Genomic DNA, 20,261 nt, shown 5'->3' with positions numbered 1-20,261 from the left:
AGAAGGGATTGTGACACTGAAAGCACAGCCCTGCCAACCTACACTCTTACCTGTCTCTTTAAGAATCTCAGACCAATCGACCTTCCTGTCTCTTTAAGAGTTAGAAGCTACCAATGTGGCTGCCCCTTTAAGGCGACGTTGGCGCAATTAAAGTCCGAGGCATGGAGGGGGATATGCGCCGAGACCTGATGAGGCGCTAACTCCCGCCCAGGAGCCAAGCAGCTGTTTTTAGGAGCAGATTTTCGGGAAAAGAACGTCTTCCTCGGCTGTCTGCTCTGCGCAAGCGGAAACTCCCCCCACTTCTGCTCGTAGAGAGAGCGTACTCCGAGCGACACCCCCGCGCTCCCGCGCCACATGGGCGCTCCCGGGCGAGGCCCTGCCCCTCTGGTTCCACGTGGTCGTCCACGGAGCTCCTGAGGCTCCGGCGGCTGGGTCTGAGGGAAGCACGGGTCCCGGGATGGCGGGGACCCCGTCCGGCGGTGAGTTGCATCAGGGCGGGACGACGGGGTGCAGAGGGTTGGCTGCCGGGAGGAGAACGGGGCGCCCAGGAGCGTTCGGACGGAAAAAGGGACATCCTCGAGACAGGACCTGTGGAGAGTGTATCGCCCGCGAGGAAGGGACTTCAGACCGAGGGAGCGTATGGGGTGGGGGAAACTACCTTGGATCTGTGGAGACAGGGATGCCTCTGGGGAGCAGGCAGAGAAGAGACCGAGTGAGGGGTTGAGGCGCTCAAGAGGCTGGGGCCAGTGGGCCCCCTAGGCGCCCTGGAGAATTGGATTCACGGGAAGTGTCAGCAGACCCCCATTTCCCCTTCTGCAGGTGCTGCTCAGTTCTCTTGCCCCCCCAACTTTACCGCGACGTCCCCAACCTCAGAGCCCACCCGTTTCTCTTTGGAAGTGTTAACAGACCCAGATACGGAACTGTGGCTTATCCAGGCCCCTGTAGACTTCGCCCCAGACTGGTGAGTGGTCCCAGGCCACCTCCTGGGAATATGCTCCATCCTAGTGGCTGAACTTGGGGGAAGTTTAGAGGGGCTTTTCTTAGGCATCCAGAAACGCGGTTTTCAGCTCTTCCCCCCCGTTTCACGGAAAGAATCTGATGGAGCTCCTGCCTTCCCCTTTCTCCTTGCAGCCTCAACGGGCGGCTAGTGCCTCTCTCTGGCTCCCAGATTGTGAAGGGCAAGTTGGCAGGCAAGCGGCACCGCTACCGGGTCCTCAGAAGCAGCGGTCCCCAGGCTGGAGGAGCAATCCTGCTGGCTCCCTCCGTGGCGGCAGGGGGGGGACTCACCTGTGCCCCAGCCCCCCAGGGCAGCCTGAGGATCTTTGAGGGTTCCCAGGAATCCCCACCAGGGACCCTGCTGCAGCCTATTCCAACAAGCCCCCCGCCACAGATCCCCCCTGACCTGAGGCCCCGGTTCTGTGCCTTTGGAGGCAGCCTACCGGTAACAGGGCCTGGGTCAGCCTTGGCACTGAAGTCACCCGCCCCAAAAAAGAGGAAAAAGAAGAGGCAAATACCAGAGGCCCCAGCTCCCCGGGAGGCAGTGAATGGGCTGGGGGCCCTGGCGGGGGACACAGCTTTGGGGTCCCCGGATGTGGCGAAGAAGAAGAAGAAAAAGCAGGAGCCGCCAGAACTCGAGGTGATGGAGCTGGTGACAGCCGAACCCGCGGCCGAGATGCTGGAGCCTCTGGAAGCGCTGTTCCCATCATCCACCACCAGGAAGAGGAAGAGGCTGAAGGGGACGGAAGAGAGGGAGCCTGGGGAAAGGATGCTGATGGAGTCTCAGCCGCAGTTGGAGGAGGAGCCACAGGAGGAAGCCGTCCCACTGCCGTCTTCGAAGAAGAAGAAGAAGAAGAAGAAAGAAAAGGGGCACAAAGTCATGATGGAGTCGGGGGCTGATGAGGCTCTAGAGCTGGAGAGGAGGCCTCTGGAACTCCCAGGGGAGACGATAGAGCCCGAACCACCACAAGAAGTTGAGCTTCAGGCTGAGGCAGCTCTAACACCCGCCAAAAAGAGGAGGAAGAAAGAAAAACGGCAAGACGAGACAGTGGAGCTGGGGGCAGAGGCGGTGGAGCCTCCGGTGGAGCCCGAGTTGCCAGGTGACCTTGAGGGTCGGGCATCCACCAAGAAGAAGAAGAAAGAACGGGGGCTCAGAGCAACTGAGCCGAGGACTGAGGTAACGGACCCACAGGGTGAGCCGATGGAGCCTGAGCTTCCGGAAGAGCGTGAACCTGAGGCAGGGGCAGATCCAGCATCTGCTAAGAAGAAGAAGAAGAAACGGGGCCGGGAAAGCGGGGTGCCAGAGGCAGCACCCCGGGAGGAGATGACAGAGCCGCCGCGGAGTCCAGAGCCTGGGGAGGTGGCTTCCACAGGCCGGGAGAAGAAGTCGAAGAGGCTGCAGCCGGATCCTGTGTAGCCTCCTCCAGGGAAACTGACGACTGTGGTCAAGGAAAGCTGGAGGGGCGCCTGGGTGGCTCAGTCGGTTGAGACTCTTGATTTCGGCTCAGGTCACGATCTCGCGTTTCATGAGATCGAGCGCCACATCAGGCGGTGCGCCGACAGTGTGGAGCCTGCTTGGGGTTCTCTGTCTCCTCTCCCTCAAAATAAATACACTTTAAAACAAAAAAAAAAGAAAGAGAAAGGAAAAGAAAGGGGAAGAAACGAAAAGAAAAGCCGGAGGTGACCGCCTGGGCCAGCAGAGAGTGAGAACAGAGAACCCCTTCCCGATGACGGCGCCGCCGCACCAGAAGCAGCCTGAGCCTGGAAAATGCTTTATTGTTACAACGAGGGCCTCTCTGGCAGCTGGGGTCATCGGGGCACTTTCAAGAAGGGCTCGTGTAGGACATCAAACAGCCTCCGGGCCTGCGTGAGAGCAAGAAAGAAACAAGGAACTGGTCATTAAATGAGCCATCTGCTTGCTACATCCAGAGTGGGCTTTGGTTCTTTCGGTTTCGGCTCAGAGGGGACTCTGGGGGCTGGGAGAGAAACATCCTGATCTTGATTCTGTCCCAGGCTGCCTATGTGAGTTAGGGCTGGTCCCCAGCCTCTCTGGGCCTCGATTTTCCCCAACTGTAGGAGAAGCACTGTGGGCCTCCCACAGCCTTAGAACTTTGGGATCTGAGGTGCCATCTATGTAGTGCTGCCTCCTGTCCCCGACCCCTCAAGCCCATTCCCACAGTTCTTACCTTTTGGGGCCCCAGGCCCGGGCACAAAGCCAGATCTTCTCGGGACGCAGCTATGAGCTGTTCCAGAGACTGAGGAAGGTGGAAGGTGAGGGTCAGAGATGGGAAGCACAAAACTACCCTGCCCCAGCTCATCGGGGGTCGAAGATCTCCCTGGAAGGAGGTGAGGTCCTGTGGGAGGGCAGGGGAGGCGGGGGGGGGGGACATTCATTGAAAAAGCAAGGGGGCAGAAATGCCATCAGGACAAGGGAATCATTCCTTACCCCAAAAGTAGTTAGGAGGGTCTGGCTGTCGGTTTTATTGACAGACTTCACGGTGGTCAGGCATTCAGTCACCTGGAAGGGAGGGGAGGAGGCAGAGGTGCGGCAGGAGAAGAAATGAGAGCGATCTGAGCGCTGGGTCACCACCGTGTCCCCAGACTGCCCCGCATGCAGGTGTTCAATAAATGCCCCCCCCCTTTTGGCTGATTAAAAGTTCATCTCAGAGTGGGTCCCCCACTAGCTGAGAGAATATTGGTCACATCATGAGAAGATAAATGCCATTTCTCTGGAGTTGGTTCTGCCCAGGGTAGACCATAGGCTCTGGAGTCAGATCTGTGTTCAAAACCCGGCCCCACTGCTTGCTCCCTATGAGGGCTGGGCAAAGGAATTGACCTCTGGACTTTCTTTTCAGGCAAATGGGGGTCCTAACAGTACCCGCCTCGGGAGTGGTGGTGGACATCCACCATTACTCAGGCGTTGGAGCTCAGGTTAAATGCTTCATTTGGTAAATACTCCCTGCGCACCCACTAAGTGCTGGGTGGTGCTGGGGACACAGGAGGGACTGAGCCAGCCAGCCTGGCCAGAATGCATGCAAGGTCAGGGGTGGACAGAGCTGCTGGGTGGGATAGGCAGGACCTTGTAGGGTGTGGTGAGAAGGCCAGGCTTTCCCTGAGGGTACTGGGGAGCCATGGGAGGATTCTGAGCTGGGGAGGACAGAAACAAGTTTGTGCTTAGGAAGGGAAAGGTGATGAACTGAGGGGGAGACTGGGGAGGAGAGGTAGGGTTCCAGCAGCAGGGACGGGCCGGGGGCAGGCAGGGAGGTGTAGTGGCCTCACCCGGGCGACGAAGTCCTGTTCCAGCTTCTCCATCAGGAGGTCGGCCGGCTTCTGCTCATAGGCCTTGTAGGTCTCCAGGTACCGCCCGGCCTCCTCAGGGCTGGGGTGAGAACATTCGGGTCAGCCAGTGTGGTGAGGGCAGTGGTCATGTTTTAGATTCATTTCATTGCCGTAGTAGTAGTCAGTGCTGATGCTAAAAATTCCAAACTCGAATACAGAGCAAACTGAACTTTCCTTCCCGAAAAGGTCCCTGGCGGTAACCCCGGCCAGGCACATCTTTACACATCTTTGCTGGCAAAGGGAGAGAGCTTGGGAGCCTGACGAGTTGTTGGGCTCAGGTTCGCCCTTCCCACCTGCGTGACCCCAGGGCCAGTGATTTTCTCTCTCTGGGCCTCAGTGTCCTCATCTGCAGAGTGGCGTGGATAGCGGAATTGTGACAATTACACGCGTCATCGCTCCCAAGTGCTCAGAACCGTGCCTGGCACTTAGAGCCCGTTTAAGAAATGTGAGCTATTCTGGAAGGGAAGTCAGCGCCGTGGAGCCGGGGCGGGAGAAAAACCAGAAACACTGTTACTATTTTCCCAGCCGCAGGAAGACAAAACTCAGGATGCAATTCAGTTCCCACTGAAGATTTTTAATATAGCGCACTTTCAAGAGAAAGGCTGCGGGGTGAGCCGACTGCTGAAGCTTTTATAGCAACTAACCTGATTTAATAATCGCCATTAATTTTCACGTCAGGCACTGAGGTTTTTTTCCTTTCCTTTTTTTTTTTTTTTTTGACATGTAATGAACAGTTTCAAAGGTAGGTGGGACAACCGAATCTTAAACAGGGTTTGTATGTGTGCGGAATAAAGTAACCCAAGTTTATTAGCACTGGGAGAAAGCTGGCCTTTTTTGTTCTTTGAACTTGAGACTAGGGAGTTGAGTCCAAGTAAAGGAAGGACTTGTGCCGAGGCATTTTCTGTTAGCCTTCAAATCCCAGCTAATAAGCCATCTTTGCTGATCAAGTGTTGGTCCATATTCCTGAAAGAAACCTTCATTTTTCTAATCCTGGTTTTTTCCCGTTACGTGGGCTTTGTGGCTCTCCCCTCACTGCAGCAGGATTATCGTTCCGGTTCTTAATTTGTTCAGGGCACACAGTGAGCACATTGCGTCCTGTTCTACAATTCGCTTTCATTTTTGCCCTCTGCAGTTCCCAGCAGGATGCCTTCCCATGTCAGCAGAAAGAGCTTGACCTCTTTTATGGGAGGGTTGCAAAATATCCCATAATTTGGATGTAAAGACGTAGGAAACATTCCCCTTCCGGGGGCCGACGCACTGTTCTAACTCACTGTGTTCAGAAGCTTCCAGAGAAGGATCCTCTAAGGCAATTATTATTTTCAAACCATTATACACAGAGAGGGAAAGAGACCAGCGGGGGGTTGAGTCACTTGCCCAAGAGCCTGGTCGGTAAACTATGCAACTCTTGATCTCTTGGGGTCATGAGTTCAAGGTCATGACCTGGCCTATCTCCACGATGGAGTATTACGCAGCTGGGAAAGAATGTGCATCCGGACAATGGGATATTATTCAGCAATAAGAAGACTGAGCTACCACGGCGCCTGGGTGGCTCAGTCGGTTAAGTGTCTGACTTCCTCTCAGATCACGATCTCATGGTTTGTGGGTTCGAGCCCCGTGTCGGGGTCTGTGCCGACAGCTCGGAGCCTGGAGCCTGCTTCGGATTCTGTGTCTGCCTCTCTCTCTGCCCCTCCCCACTCATGCTCTGTCTGTCAAAAATAGACGAATATTAAAAAAAAATTTTTTTTTTTTTTAAAGAAGAGTAAGCTACCAAATTACAAGAAGGCACGGAGGGAGGTTAAAGGAATACTGCTAACTGTTTTGTCTTACAGAGATGACTCTGGGTGGGCTCCTGGATGGGGGCTGGAAATGGAGCTAATACTCAACCGGGTCCACGTAAGGAAGACTCCATAAAATCCCAGTACTAGGGGACTCAGAGCTTCCAGAAGGGCAGCCACTGGGAAGTGATACACCCCAATTCAACGGGGACAGAAACTCCTGCACGCAGGACCCTCCCAGACCTCTCGCCCTACGTCTCTCATCGTCTTGCTGTTGATTCTCTTAACATCATATCCTTTATTAAACCGGAAAATGTGCTTCCCTGAGCTCTGAGCCTCTCAGGGAGTCACTGGGAGCGGGACGGTCAGAAGTACAAGCGGGGTTTATGACTGGTGTCTGAAGTGGGGGGGGCCGGGTTGGACTGAGCCCCTTCACCTGTGGGACCTGAGGCCATCCCCAGGTAGTGTCAGAAGTGAGTTAAACGGTAGGACGCCCAGCTGGTGCTGCAAAGACTTGCTTGGTGTGGGAAAAACTTTGGCGCGTCTGGTGGTCTGACTTGGGCTCAGGTCCTGATCTCACGGTTTGTGAGTTCGAGCCCCACACAGCCCTGTACTGTGAGCACAGAGCCTGCTTTGGGTCCTGTCCCTCTCTCTCTCTCTCTCTGCCCTCCCCCACTTGTTCTCCCTCTCTCTTCTCTCTCAAAAATGAATAAAGATTAAACACACACACACACACACACACACACACACACAGGATAAAGACCCACATTAGGGAAGAACTGGCATTTTTTTTTCCTACACACAAGGAGAACCGTGGGTTTTTCTATTTCTACTACAGATTGTATGATTCCAACTATATGATATCCTGAAAAAGGCAAAACTAAGCAGACTGTGAAAAGATGAGGAGTTTGGGGGTGGAAGGGATGAATAAGTGGAACACAGGGGAAATTTTAGGGCAGTGCAACTATTCTGTGTGATACAGAATTTATGGACACATTATCATACCTTTGTCAAGACTCAGAATATAAAACAGAGAGCAACAGGTCATGATCTCACGCTCCGTGAGTTTGAGTCCCATGTTGGGCTCTGTGCTGACAGCTCAGAGCCTGGAGCCTGCTTCGGATTCTGTGTTTCCCTCTCTCTCTGTCCCTCCCCTGCTCATGCTCTGTCTCTCTCTGTCTCAAAAATACATTAATAAAAACATTTAAAATTTTTTTTTAAATTAAAAAATAAAAATAAAACCGCAAACCCTAACATAGACTATGGGCTTTCGTCAGTAGTAATAGTAACATATCAACACTGGTTCATCGGTTGTAACGAATGTACCACACTAATTAATACAATACATAGGGACACCTGGCTGGCTCAGTCGTAGAGCACTTGACCCTTGATCTTGGGGTCCTGAGTTCAAACACCATGCTGGGCATGGAGCCTACTTTTAAAAAAAGAAATTTAGGCCACCTGGGGGGCTCAGTTGGTTAAGTGTCCGACTCCTGATTTCTGCGCAGCTCATAATCTCACGGTTCGTGAGTTCGAGCCCTGCACTGACAGCTCAGAGCCTGAAGCCCGCTTCAGATTCTGTGTCTCCTCTTTCTGCCCCTTCCCTGCTTGCACTCTGTCTCTCAAAAATAAATAAATGTTAAAAAAACTTTTTTTAGGGGTGCCTGCGTGGCTCAGTCGGTTAAGCATCCGACTTCGGCTCAGGTCATGACCTCATGATTCAGGGGTTCAAGCCCCGCATCAGGCTCTGTGCTGACAGCTCAGAGCCTGGAGCCTGCTTCCTATTCTGTGTCTCCCTCTCTCTCTGCCCCTTGCCCACTCAAACTGCCTCTCGGTCTCAAAAATAAGTAAACGTTAAAAAAAATTTTTGTTAAAGACTGCTGTATTTCTTTAAAAAAATTAAAATTAAAAAAAGAAATAAAAAAATACAAGAGATAATAGGAGAAACCACATGCAGGGAGAGAAGAGGTATTTGGTAATTCTTTGTGATTCCTGATATTCCTTCTTATAAACTTAAAAACTGCCCTAGGGACGCCTGGGTGGCTCAGTCAGTTAAGCATCTGACTTCAGCTCAGCTCATGATCTCATTGTCCAGTCCGTGGGTGCAGGCCCCGCGTCAAGCTCTGTCCTGACAGCTCAGAGCCTGGAGCCTGCTTTAGGTTCTGTGTCTCCCTCTGTTTCTCTCTGCCCCTCCGCATTCATGCTCTGTCTCTCTCAAAAATAAATAAACATTAAGAAAAAAATCTGGGGGGCAGTTGGGTGGCTAAGTCGGTGAGGCGTCCGAATTCGGCTCAGGTCATGGCCTCACAGTTTGTGGGTTTGAGCCCCGCGTTGGGCTCTGTGCTGACAGCTCAGAGCCTGGAGCCTGCTTCGGGTTCTGTGTCTCCTTCTCTCTGCCCCTCCCCCACTCTCACCTTGTCTCACTCTGTCTCTCAAAAATAAATAAATGTAATAAAAAAAATTTAAAAAAAAATTTTTTTAATGCTCTAAAAAATTAGTATTTTTAAAAATATGAACACCCTGTGTTGGGCTCCGTGCTGACAACGGAGAGCCTGCTTGGGATTCTCTCTCCCTCTAGCTCTCTGCCCGTCCCCCGCTCACACTCTTGAGCACTCTCTCTAAATAAATAAATAAACTTAAAAAAAAAAAAAAAAAGTTTTTTTAAAGGGGCGCCTGGAGTGGCTCAGCCGGTTAAGCATCTGACTCTAGGCTCTGGTCGGATCAGGTCATGATCTCACAGTTTGTGAGTTCAAGTCCTGCATTGTGCCTACTTGGGCTTCTCTCTCTCTCTCTCTCTCTCTCTCTCTCTCTCTCTCCCTCCCTCCCTCCCTCTCTGCTTCTTCCCTGCTTGTTGTCTCTCTCTCTCAAAATAATAAACTTAAAAAAAAAAAAGAGAGAGAGAGAGATCTCCAGGTAAGGACACGACCACATAAGGCACAGAACAGCATCTATATATAACCATATGTCTACACTGCCACATGTATATACACCGTGTGTATGTACCATATATATGTACGACTAGACGTATGCACACACATAACATTTTCGTGTCGCTTCTCGTCTGTGAACTACGTGAACGCGCCATCTATTTAACACAAGAAAGTTTAACCAGTGTATATATTCAGAACAAAGAGAAGCAGAAGACAACAGCCCCACTCTCATCCACATCTATGCCTCATACGGTCCCCAGAGGTCAGCACTGTCCAGGGCCTGGAGCCTCTGGAGCCCTTTTCGTGTATCCGCATACGAGTCTGTTCATCAACACAGCTCATTTTCTTCCTCCCTTCTTTATATAAATAAAAATACGAGGCCGTTCGCTTCTGCAACTCTGGTTCTCACCCACTGATGCTACAGTGATGGCCCATGTCACTTCGGACACGCGTGAGCACGCACGAGCAGGGACTATCCTAGTGCGGGAGTTTCTGTGTCGAAGAGTGGTGTCTATTTTCTGTTTCAACAGCCTGTCAAATCTCCTGCCAAGCAAATATGCGGGTGCCCGTTTCATACTACCCATCCGAGAGACTTGCACCAAATTTAGGGCACCTCGCTTTGTTTTGTTTTTTTTTTTTTAATGTTTATTTATGTTTGAGAGAGAGAGACAGACAATGTGCAAGCGGGGGAGGGACAGAGAGAGACAGAGACAGACTCTGAAGCAGGCTCCAGGCTCCGAGCTGTCAGCACAGAGCCCGATGTGGGGTTTGAACACTCGAACCACGAGATCATGACCTGAGCCAAAGCCAGACGCTTAACCAACTGAGCTACCCAGGCGCCCCTGAATGTTTCTCATTTTTGAGAGAGAGAGCACAAGCAGGGGAGGGGCAGAGAGAGAGGGAGACAGAGGACCCAAAGTAGCCTCTGCATGGACAGCAGAGAGCCCCACACGGGGCTGGAACTCAGGAACTGCCTGATCACAATGTGAGCCAAAGTCAGACGCTTAACCTACTGAGCCACCCAGACGCCCCGGCACCTCGTTTTTTAAAATGTGCTTTTTTCTTGATAAACCATATGGTTGATATTTTTTTCATGTGTTTTGGCAACCTGCATTAAACTCTTATTTGGGTTCTTATTGACTTGTGGGACGTTCTTTACATATATAAATATATAATAAACATGTTCAAATATATGCATATGAATATAAACATTTAAATGTATTTGCACTGTATAAATATAACTTATATATACATACATAAATTAGAGACGTTAAGTATTTTCTATTTATATGTATGTATATATATATGTATATATATACGTGTGTGTGTGTGTGTATATATATATATGCAATATATACACAGCAAATACTTTTTGGTAATTTGTCACTTGTCTTTCAACTTTATTTACAGTATGTCTTACCACCCAGAAGCTTTAAAATTTTAATTTTCTCAAATCAGCCAACCTTTTTCTTTTTTTTTTTTTTTTTTTTTAAATTTTTTTTTTCAACGTTTATTTATTTTTGGGACAGAGAGAGACAGAGCATGAACGGGGGAGGGGCAGAGAGAGAGGGAGACACAGAATCGGAAACAGGCTCCAGGCTCCGAGCCATCAGCCCAGAGCCCGACGCGGGGCTGGAACTCACGGACCGCGAGATCGTGACCTGGCCGAAGTCGGACGCTCAACCGACTGCGCCACCCAGGCGCCCCCCCAAGTTTATAATTCTTGAAGCTGGGTGATAGGTATATGAAGGTTCATTTTACACTTTCCCCTATTTTTGTGTATGTTTGAATTTTTCCATAATAAAAATTTTTTAAAACCCTTATTTTAATGTTCCGAATCTAAAACTCTTAAACTATGCTATGCTACTTTCCAATCCTAGGGGAAAATGCCAGTGACAGGATCAAATAACCTCTTTGTGCACAAAAGATGTTTTTTTTTTTAATTTTTTTTCAACGTTTATTTATTTTTTGGGACAGAGAGAGACAGAGCATGAACGGGGGAGGGGCAGAGAGAGAGGGAGACACAGAATCGGAAACAGGCTCCAGGCTCCGAGCCATCAGCCCAGAGCCCGACGCGGGGCTCAAACTCCCGGACCGCGAGATCGTGACCTGGCTGAAGTCGGACGCCTAACCGACTGCGCCACCCAGGCGCCCCAAAGCCAACCTTTTTCTTTACGGCTTTGGGGTTCTGGGTCTTGCTTTGGAAGACTTTTCCTACCCCAAGATTGTAACAAATATTCTCCTGGGGTGCCTGGATGGTTCAGTCAGTTAAATGTCAGACTTAGTTCAGGTCATGATCTCAAAGTTCATGGGTTTGAGCCCCGTGTTGGGCTCTGTGCTGACAGCTCAGAGCTTGGAGCCTGCTTTGGATTCTGTGTCTCTTTCTCTCTCTACCCCTCCCCCGCTTGTGTGTGCTCTCTCTCTCTCTCTCTCTCAAAAATAAATAATCATTAAAAAAAATTTTTTTTTAATAAATCAAAAATAAAAATAAAAAATATTCTCCTGGGGAACCTGGGTGGCTCAGTCGGTTAAGTGTCTGACTTCAGCTCAGGTCATGATCTCGTGGCTTGTGGGTTCAAGGGCTACAACAGGTTCTCCGCTTTCAGCAAGGAGCCCCCTTCAGATCCTCTGTCCCTCTCTCTGTCTGCCCCTCCCCCATTCACACTATCTCTCTCTCTCTCTCTCTCTCTCTCAAAAATAAACATTAAAAACTAGATATATATTCCCCTATAAGATTTCTTCTAGGGCACCTGAGTGGTTCAGCTGATTAGGCATCCGACTCTTTTTTTTTTTTTTTTAATTTTTTTTTTTCAACGTTTATTTATTTTTGGGACAGAGAGAGACAGAGCATGAACGGGGGAGGGGCAGAGAGAGAGGGAGACACAGAATCGGAAGCAGGCTCCAGGCTCTGAGCCATCAGCCCAGAGCCCGACGCGGGGCTCGAACTCACGGACCGCGAGATCGTGACCTGGCTGAAGTCGGACGCTTAACCGACTGCGCCACCCAGGCGCCCCGGCATCCGACTCTTGATTCAAGCTCAAATCATGATCTCACAGTTTGTGATCTGAGCCCTGGTGTGTCAGCTCCAGGATAGAGCCCAGCTTGGGATTCCCTCTCTTTCCCTCTCTCTCTGGCCCTCCTCCTCTCTCTCTTTCTCAAAATAAATAAATAAAGGTAAAAAAAACATAATGAGCCTAATTACTTAAAAAAAAAAGATTTCTTCCAGCACCTTTTTTTTTTAATGTCAATAGTTTCTCAGGATTTAATTTTTTTTTCTTATGGGGTGAGGAAGGTATGTCTTTTTTTCCAACTGGAAATTAGCCAATCTAAATAGTCTTTAGAGGGGCGCCTGGGTGGCTCAGTCAGTTAAGCATCTGACTTCAGCTCAGGTCATGACCTCATGGCTCATGGGTTCGAGCCCCGCATCGGGCTCTGTGCTGACAGCTTGGAGCCTGGAACCTGCTTCAGATTCTGTGTCTCCCTCTCTCTCTGCCCCTTCCCTGCTCGTACTCTAGCTCTCACTCTCTCAAAATTAAATAAACATTAAAAGAAAAATTTAAATAGTCTTTAGAAACCTAGATGTGGAATTAATTATTCAGACAGATTTTAGGTCTGATTCGTAAGTAAGCAGTATGGCCCTGGCAATTTGATCTGTATCACCTGCTTTTGTGACTACAGCCCTAGAAGACAAATATTAAGATCCTATTTTAAAGATGCAGAAATTGAGGCCGAGAGAGAGGCAGTGCCGGAACCAGGCTCACACGGGGAGCTCATGGCAGAAGGAAAGGGCTGGGGGGCAGAAGGGTGGACCAACTCTTAGGATAGAGCCTGACCTGGGCGGGGAAGCCTCGGTCTCACCTCCAGGCAAGGACCAGGGTGCAGTCAGCCAGGATGCACATCTTAGCCAGCTCCTTGAGGGCCTGCTGTGGATCTTTCTGGGTGGAAAAGAAAATCAGAATGGGAAATCTGGTAGTAAACAAGGAATTATAGTCTTGAAAACCACAGTAGATTATGCCACGGTGGGATGCCAAGAGCCTTCCACTTAACTGGCACTCCCTAGGCTCTGACTGGGTGCCCACCTGTGCTGGGCAATGCTGGTAACACACAGTTACCAAGAGAGCCCGGGCTCTGCCCCCTGGGGCTCACAGTCTGATGAGGGAGATCAAACTGTCCCCATACAGTGATGACCCAGAGTGGCCAGGATTGGGATGGGAGAGCAGGAGCGGATACCTGACCTGCCCAGGGAATCAGGGAGAGCTTCCTGGAAGAGGGGACATCTGAACTGAGACCTGAAGGAGGAGGAGGAGGAGGAGGAGGAGGAGGAGGAGGAGGAGTGAAGGACGCAAAGGAGAACGAAAAGGAAATTTTAAACATAGGGAAGACAGGAGGGGGGAAAAAGGACTTGAGGAATTGCAATTCACACGGAATGTGATGGAGAACGTAAAAGAAAGGGCGACCACATGGAAGCTGGGAAATGAACCCAGAGAGCAGGGCAGGGGTCTGGTCACATGGCCTCACGGGCCATAGCGAGGCACTGGGGAGCCATGGAGGGGTCTGGACATCAGATCTGTGCTTTAGGAACCACCCCCCCCCCCCCCACGGCTGCTGTGAGGATGGAAGCGGTTGGGGCTGGAGGCCCTGAGACGAGAGAAGAGGCTGGGGCAGAGACCCAGGCGGGCCAGGCTGTGAAGATAGGATGACATAGCTTCAAAACACGCTCAGGTGGCAGAGGGCTGGGACCAGCGGAAGTGGTGTGGGGAAGGAGGAGACAGGATTTTACCCTCGCGCCCCCTTGCCAACACAGGGTGTTAATGTCCGATGTAAAAATGGTTCAACTTGCACCTTCTCTTGGGATTCAACAATCCACTTGGCTGCTGCGAGGCCCGACAGATGAGGACCACGAGGCCGGGGGGGAAGTGACCCCTGCTTACCACGTCCACCTGGACGAGCAGGACCCGCAGGGCGAAGCTCTTCCCCAGGCTCTGCAGCCGCCCGTGGATGTAGTCCGGGTGGAGGTTGTGGTAGCGGAGGCTGGGGGGCAGGGGAGAGGGAGGGATTGGGAGGTCTCGCTCTCCCCGAGACCCTGGGAGCCCTTCTTTACTCTTACTGGAATGCAGAGGGCGCGGGCGACACCGGGACCTGAGGCTCAGAGAAGTTAAGTGACTTGCCTCAGGTCACCCATCAAGGAAGGCGATGGCGGGGTTGGCGGAAAGGGCTGCCTGGCTCTGGCTTCCCTGGAGGGATGGACCCCAGGTTCCTCACTGGGGAAGGGAAGAGACTTGGGCTTCGGGTAGAGGACAGGAGACAAGCGCCTAGAGGGTGTGGACTGGGGGACAAGGCGCAGCTGGTCTTGGGAAGCAGGCCCATCCCAGGGACTGTCTGCTTTAGCCTCGGAAGGCACTGGCAGGGAGGGGCTGGGGTGGCTTCTCCACCCGGGGAACTAGGGGACATCTCTGTCCAGCAGCCACCAGCTCTCGTACCTTGCAGGGAGGACAGGAACTTAGAAGGTTCACTTCCCCCATCTAGCTCTGTGTGCAGAGGGGCGCCCGGGAATGGAGAGGGAACTTGCTTAACTGCGGTACAGGCTGGCGAAATCCTGGCTCCCATCAACTCACCCTGGATGTCTGGGACCTGAGGGACCCTACCCCCAACCTGCTCAGACCCAGGACTCCAGGCGCCCAGTCCGTCCTCCCTCAGAACCAGTGTCTGGGCCTGCCACTCTTGTCACTCTGGGCACCTCCAGGAGAAGACCTCTTCCTCCCCGCCAGGTCACTAGGCCCAGAGCTGACAGGGCCACACCCCAAGGTCTCCCACCCAATGGTCCCAAACATGGGAGCACAGCCTCGCAGGCCTTCAGGAAGGTGGGGCAGCCCCCTCAGAGCTCACCTGAGGAACAGGGCACAGGTGCTCTGGCCCAGCACATAGTCGGGAAGCACGTCGCCAAACTCCCAGGGCACATTACGCACAAACTTCAGCACGGGGTTGCCCCTCTGGGGAGGGAAGGGCGGAAGCCATTAACAGGGAGGGCCCTGGGACCACTACCAGCCCCGGGGCTCCCCTCCCCCTACCTGTGTCAACACCTCCCCATCCCCCCTCCTGCCTGTGCCTGTTCCCCTCCCTCCAGAGTCCACCTCCTCAGCGGGGAATGCCCTTGGGTGCTCTGGCTTTGACCCAGACCTCTCCCCCAGACCTGGGCCTTAACTAAAGGGTCCCTGAGGGGCGCCTGGGTGGCGCAGTCGGTTAAGCGTCCGACTTCAGCCAGGTCACGATCTTGCGGTCCGTGAGTTCGAGCCCCGCGTCGGGCTCTGGGCTGATGGCTCAGAGCCTGGAGCCTGTTTCCGATTCTGTGTCTCCCTCTCTCTCTGCCCCTCCCCCGTTCATGCTCTGTCTCTCTCTGTCCCAAAAATAAATAAACGTTGAAAAAAAAAATTAAAAAAAAAAAATAAATAAAATAAAGGGTCCCTGAGTCTATCTCTCCGGCTCAGTCCTCTCCCCTAGCCCCACGTGTGTGCCCTGGGGTTGCTGGGCACTCCCCCCAGGATGTCCGCCTCACTGCATCCCAAGTGCCTTCAGCACCAGCTCCCGCACCTGCCCCTCCTCCCCTCATCTCAGGGACAGGCCCATCATCCAGAGACCCAAGCCTAGTCACGGACACGTCCCTCTCCTCCAGGGGGGACGTCTACCTTCCAGGACTTTTTTCTTAAGTTTAGTTACTTATTTTGAGAGAGAGAGAGGAAGAGAGAGAGAACTCCAAGCAGGCTCTGCACTGTCAGCGCAGAGCCTGACACAAGGCTCAATCTCACGGACTCTGAGATCGTGACCTGAGCCGAAATCAAGAGTCGAATGCTTAGCTGAATGGGCCACCCGGCACCCCCAGGATGACATCCCCATCAAAGTCTCCCCCTGCACTGCCACAGCCCATACCCAGGCCCCTACCCTGCCTCCTCCTGGTCGCCTGCCCCAGTAGGGCCCCCTCCTGACCTCCGAACAGAAACCAGTGCTTCCTAAAGCACAAACCTGCCCCTTGGCCTGCTCTTAACCCCACCGTGGCCCCCAGTGATCTGAGAGGAAGGCCCACGTGGCCTGTGACCCCCACCCCCAACAGTCAGGCATCTGCTGGACAGGCTCCGGGCTCTCACTCCACTCTGAACACACCCTGTAGCCCAAAATCGAGATTCTCTGAGCAAGTCAGCCTCTAACCCATCCGAGCAGTATTTATTGAGCGCCTACTGTGTGTCTAAGTGCTGTGATACAGCAGGGACCAAGACAGACAAAGATCCCTGCCTTGTGGGGGACGCAGACGTTACACAAAACCATCTCGGGGATGAACGAGTCATTATTAAATGAGGTGGAATGTGCTTTTAATAAAGAGGGTAGGACCTGCTCCACGGTGGGGTGTGGGTTGGGCAGAGTCGGTTAAGTGTCCAACTCTTGGTTTTGGCTCGGGTCGTGATCTCACAGTGTTGTGAGTTCGAGCCCCACGTCGGGATCCGGGCTGGCAGCATGGAGCCTGCTTGGGATTCGCTCTCTCCCCCTCCCCCACTCACGCTGTTTCTGTCTCTCTCAAAATAAAAACATAAACTTAAAAAAAAAAAAAAAAAAAAGGAGGCGGGAGGTGAGGAGCGGTGATGAGGTCAGGAGGGTAGAACCTCCATGAATGGGATTAATCCTCACAAAAGGGACCCGAGAGAGCTCCTTCACCCAGGTGAGGACACAGGAAGTAGACAGCAGTCTATGAACCAGGAGGCGGGTCCTTCCTGGACACTGAATTGGCCAGCGCCTTGACCTTGGACTTCCCACCCCCCGGAAGTGTGAGAAATAAAAGTCTGCTGTTTCAACGACCCAGTCTACGGTATTTTTGTTTTAACAAAAGAATAGACACGGCGCAAACTCAACCCACACCCGGTAGTTGGATGGATGAATGAAAGAATTCGCGTCGCCCAGAGCGCAATGGCAAAAGCTCTGACTTCCTTCCACTGCCCACCTGAGTGCCACCCCCGTACCCGTGGTTCCCACCAGAAAGCTCAAAGCCCCGCTACTCCTTCCCCTCCTCACCTGCCGGGGGCTCACAATGATGCTGCTGGATTTCGTCCCCGGTTTGGGGGCCTGGTTGGGGGTCTCTCCTGCCAGGGGTTCTGGCCCCGTGGGGTGTGGAGCCCCAGCCCCTCCTGGAGGTCCCGAGATGGCATACTCGGCGTAGGTCTGAGGGGGGGCCTGGGCTGAGGTCTCCATGGTGGGAAGGCTCCGCGTGGACTTGAATAAGGGCTTGAACTGTGGGGGAGGGGGAGGAGTGTCAAAATCTGAATCTAGCCACTCCTCCCTGCTCCTCAGCCGCTATACTGGTCCCAGCCACCAACTTCTCTCCCTTGGACCAGTGCACCTCCTCACCAGCTCCCCGCCTACATCCTTACTCCCCGCGGTCTGTTCTGTTCAGGGTCATTTCACATCCCTCTGCTCAGAGACCCTGGTGGCTCCCCTCTCAGAGTAAAAGCCAAAGCTGTCGCCACAGCCCACAAGGCTCTAGACGATCTGTCCCTGCTCCCCGTCTCACCTCCCACCTCCTTCCCTTTCCTTTCTCGATTCCAGCCCCACTGGCCTTCTTGCTGCCCTCAAATCTGTCAGGCTCCCTCTGATCCTGGGCCTTTGCATCGGCTGTTCCCTCTGCCCCAGAGGTTGCCACACAGCTCACTCCTTCACCTCCTTCACATCACTGCCAAGATGTCACCTCCTCAGAGAGGCAGCCCCTTGACCTAAGGGAGCGCCTCTCCCCCATCACTCCCTGTACCCTTAGCCCACTTTTTCTTCCTAGCGCACACGGAGCGGCCAGTACTCAGCACCAGCCAATTGTTTTCCTGCGGGAACGTGATGTCGGCGTGGTCAGATCCTTCAATTTACCAAGAGATGTCAAAAGTGCCGACTTTTCCTTTTAGTTGCAAGGCCTTCCAATTCTCCAATGTCAGCAATAAATTCATCCTTTGCAAACCAGGGGGCGGACCACATAAAACACAACCCAAAGCCACCCGCCGCTTGCGTTTGCAGCCTCTGCCAGAGCCCTGTCTTGGAACCACCATGACATTTTACAGATAGGGAAGCAGACTCGCGGAGAGCAAAGGACTGTTTTCCCAAGGTGACCCAGGCCACAACATTTCCTAAACCACACCATGGGCCTTGGAGGCCCCTTCCTCTCAATCCACCCCCCCCCACCCCGGTCTGCCAGCGTTCTCCCCATCTCCTCCTCTGTCCTACCCCCGCAGGAGGGGCCTCATCCTCATCCAGTGGTATGAAGAACTTCTTCCTCGTGGGTGGCCCGGAGGGCTGCCGCACTCCCTCTTCGTCCATCCCAAGGTTCTTCTGGGGCCTGAAAAATGAAGACACGGCGGCGGGGGCGAGTGAGACAGCAACACCTGCATGCCCATCCTTCCAGCAGGAACCCCCACTCACAGCCATCCCGCCCCTAGAAATCCCAGGGCTCCAGAGCATCAAGTTCCAAACCCCGAGCGCCCCAGATTCTATAAAGCCCCGCCCACACGGAGCCTCACCTTCCGTTCGCCCCGCCCCTTACCGGTCCAGACTTTTCATTCGCCCCGCCCCTCGCTCCGCGCGTTCTAGTCACCCCGCCCTCACTGTTCCCCGCCTTCCGTTTGCCCGCCCCAGCCTCCGTCCCCCTCCGTCCCGCCCGCAGGGCTGGCGCCTGGATACCCTCCCCTCGCTCCATCTCGTCCATCTCTCAGGCACTGCAACGAATGGTTGGCCTCTGCGGCTGCCAATCGCCACCGGAGGTCCCTCCCCGCCCCTCTCGACCCAGCCCCGCTGTCTGAGCGCCGCGACGACTCACCTCCTCGTCCCCGAGCCGGGAGTAAAAGACCGGAGAGGGACAGAGGCGTCCCACCGCCGGCGCGGCCAGCGCGTCCCCGGGCTCGCCGCACTTCCGGCCTCTCTAGCCCTCGATCCCGCCCTCACCGTTCCCCAGAGGGGTAGAACTTCGACAGGGGCCGTCCCTGCGCCGCTCTCTATGATCCTGGAGGACTGCGGAGATTTGGGTTGGAGAGAGAGCCGTCCGTCTACCCCCCTGAACGTCCCTGGTTGCCGAGAATTTCAATTTTGATGCCCTTATTAAGCACCAACTTGTGCTCGGGCTCCGGGCAGGAATCAGTGGGGAAAAACGGCGGGAGATCAAATTAGGTTCCTCCCCTCAGTACAGGCTTGGATGGAATCCCGGCTCTGCCATTGACTTGGCCTCAGTTTCCACATTCATTCATTATTTCATTCCACTCATATTCCCCTAGCGCTTCCTCTGTTCCCGGGCCTGTGAGGGGCAGTGTTACTGACTCAGAGGTGACCAACGACAACCATAGCCCCCTCCTGCCCTCCTGGAGCTCACAGTTCACTGGGAGAGGCAGACTCGTCCCCCAAAAGGGACGACCTGGAATGGTCAAGGCTGGGTTGGGAGATCCCAGACGCCCGGGAGAGGGTTGGGGAGGGGCCGCCCACCCAGCCCGCGGGTAGGGAAGGGCTTCCTGGAGGAAGGGACATCTGAGCTGAGACCTGGTTGATGAGTTAGTATTAGTCATTTCCTGAAAGAACAGTATCACACTGTTCTAACTTGCGGCTCTCTGATTACTAAGGAGAGAGAACATCTTTTTTGTGAGTTTATTGGTCTTATGTAGTTTGTCCTATGTGGATTGCTTGCTCATATCCTTTGCTCATTTTTTTTTGAAACGGGATTGTATGCCTTTTTTATTAGTATTAATTTGTAGGAGTACTTTATGGATTCCGATTCTGATTCTTAGTCGATTTAATATATATTCCAAATATTTCCTCCTAGTGTGCACTTTGTATTTTTAACTATTTGTTTATGTCACAGAGAAGTTCTTAGTGTTTATTCACGCCTATTTATCAGTCTGTTCCATCCTGACTTTGGATTTCGGTGGGTTGTTTAGGAAGCCTGCTATAGGCTAAGGTCAGAAATATATCCTACAATTGCTTAGAATACTTTTCTGAGTCTTGATTTTGTTTCTGTTTTTCATCTGTATCAGACTTACTTTTGAAAATACACTATGGTAGGAACTTATGATGAATGTAGCCAATTGTCCCCAAACCATTTATTTTAAAAAGCAATCCTTTCCCCCGGGTGCCCGGGTGGCTCAGTGGGTTAAGCATCAGACTTCGGCACTCAGAGCCTGGAGCCTGCTTTGGATTCTGTGTCTCCCTCTCTCTCTCT

The 20,261-nt window shown here is 52.7% G+C and overlaps 2 protein-coding genes across 3 annotated transcripts; one reads left to right on the top strand and one right to left on the bottom strand.

Moving 5' to 3' along the window:
- Window positions 1-425: 425 nt before the first annotated feature.
- On the top strand, window positions 426-2,501 carry POLR1G (RNA polymerase I subunit G). Its single transcript, XM_047079154.1, has 3 exons — window positions 426-479; window positions 820-961; window positions 1,132-2,501. The coding sequence occupies exons 1-3, from the start codon at window positions 458-460 to the stop codon at window positions 2,411-2,413; spliced, it is 1,446 nt and encodes a 481-aa protein (XP_046935110.1). The 5' UTR covers window positions 426-457; the 3' UTR covers window positions 2,414-2,501.
- Window positions 2,502-2,755: 254 nt separating this feature from the next.
- On the bottom strand, window positions 2,756-18,958 carry ERCC1 (ERCC excision repair 1, endonuclease non-catalytic subunit). 2 transcript variants are annotated; one of them, XM_047077837.1, is made up of 10 exons: window positions 18,876-18,958; window positions 18,287-18,398; window positions 17,096-17,311; window positions 14,927-15,030; window positions 13,972-14,071; window positions 12,899-12,975; window positions 4,276-4,375; window positions 3,443-3,514; window positions 3,183-3,251; window positions 2,756-2,859 (listed from the first exon to the last, which is right to left on the bottom strand). In XM_047077837.1, exons 2-10 carry the CDS (start codon window positions 18,377-18,379, stop codon window positions 2,806-2,808), a joined length of 885 nt encoding a protein of 294 aa, XP_046933793.1. In that variant the 5' UTR covers window positions 18,380-18,398; window positions 18,876-18,958; the 3' UTR covers window positions 2,756-2,805. The 2 variants fall into 2 exon arrangements, with proteins under 2 accessions (XP_046933793.1, XP_046933794.1); XM_047077838.1 differs by lacking the exon at window positions 13,972-14,071 and having other exon boundaries at window positions 12,874-12,975.
- Window positions 18,959-20,261: the final 1,303 nt, after the last annotated feature.

This window comes from Lynx rufus, unplaced genomic scaffold (genome assembly GCF_022079265.1).
Source record: "Lynx rufus isolate CCGP_SWC_20201006 ecotype Redwood Valley unplaced genomic scaffold, mLynRuf1.p SCAF_16, whole genome shotgun sequence".
Classification (NCBI taxonomy): domain Eukaryota; kingdom Metazoa; phylum Chordata; class Mammalia; order Carnivora; family Felidae; genus Lynx; species Lynx rufus.
The sequence above is the reverse complement of the archived record's forward strand: the minus strand, read 5'-3'. Positions and strand labels throughout refer to the sequence as shown.

What these genes read in the sequence shown, in the direction of transcription:
- POLR1G (XM_047079154.1), top strand. Translation starts at nt 458, where the DNA reads ATGGCGGGGACCCCGTCCGGCG. An exon ending in GGCGGGGACCCCGTCCGGCG is followed by an intron (nt 480 to 819) that starts GTGAGTTGCATC and finishes CCCCTTCTGCAG; the next exon opens with GTGCTGCTCAGTTCTCTTGC. An exon ending in GTAGACTTCGCCCCAGACTG is followed by an intron (nt 962 to 1,131) that starts GTGAGTGGTCCC and finishes TTCTCCTTGCAG; the next exon opens with CCTCAACGGGCGGCTAGTGC.
- ERCC1 (XM_047077837.1), bottom strand. Translation starts at nt 18,379, where the DNA reads ATGGACGAAGAGGGAGTGCGGCAGCCCTCCGGGCCACCCACGAGGAAG. An exon ending in TGCTCGTCCAGGTGGACGTG is followed by an intron (nt 12,976 to 13,971) that starts GTAAGCAGGGGT and finishes TTTTCCACCCAG; the next exon opens with AAAGATCCACAGCAGGCCCT. An exon ending in ACCCTGGTCCTTGCCTGGAG is followed by an intron (nt 4,376 to 12,898) that starts GTGAGACCGAGG and finishes TTCTCACCCCAG; the next exon opens with CCCTGAGGAGGCCGGGCGGT.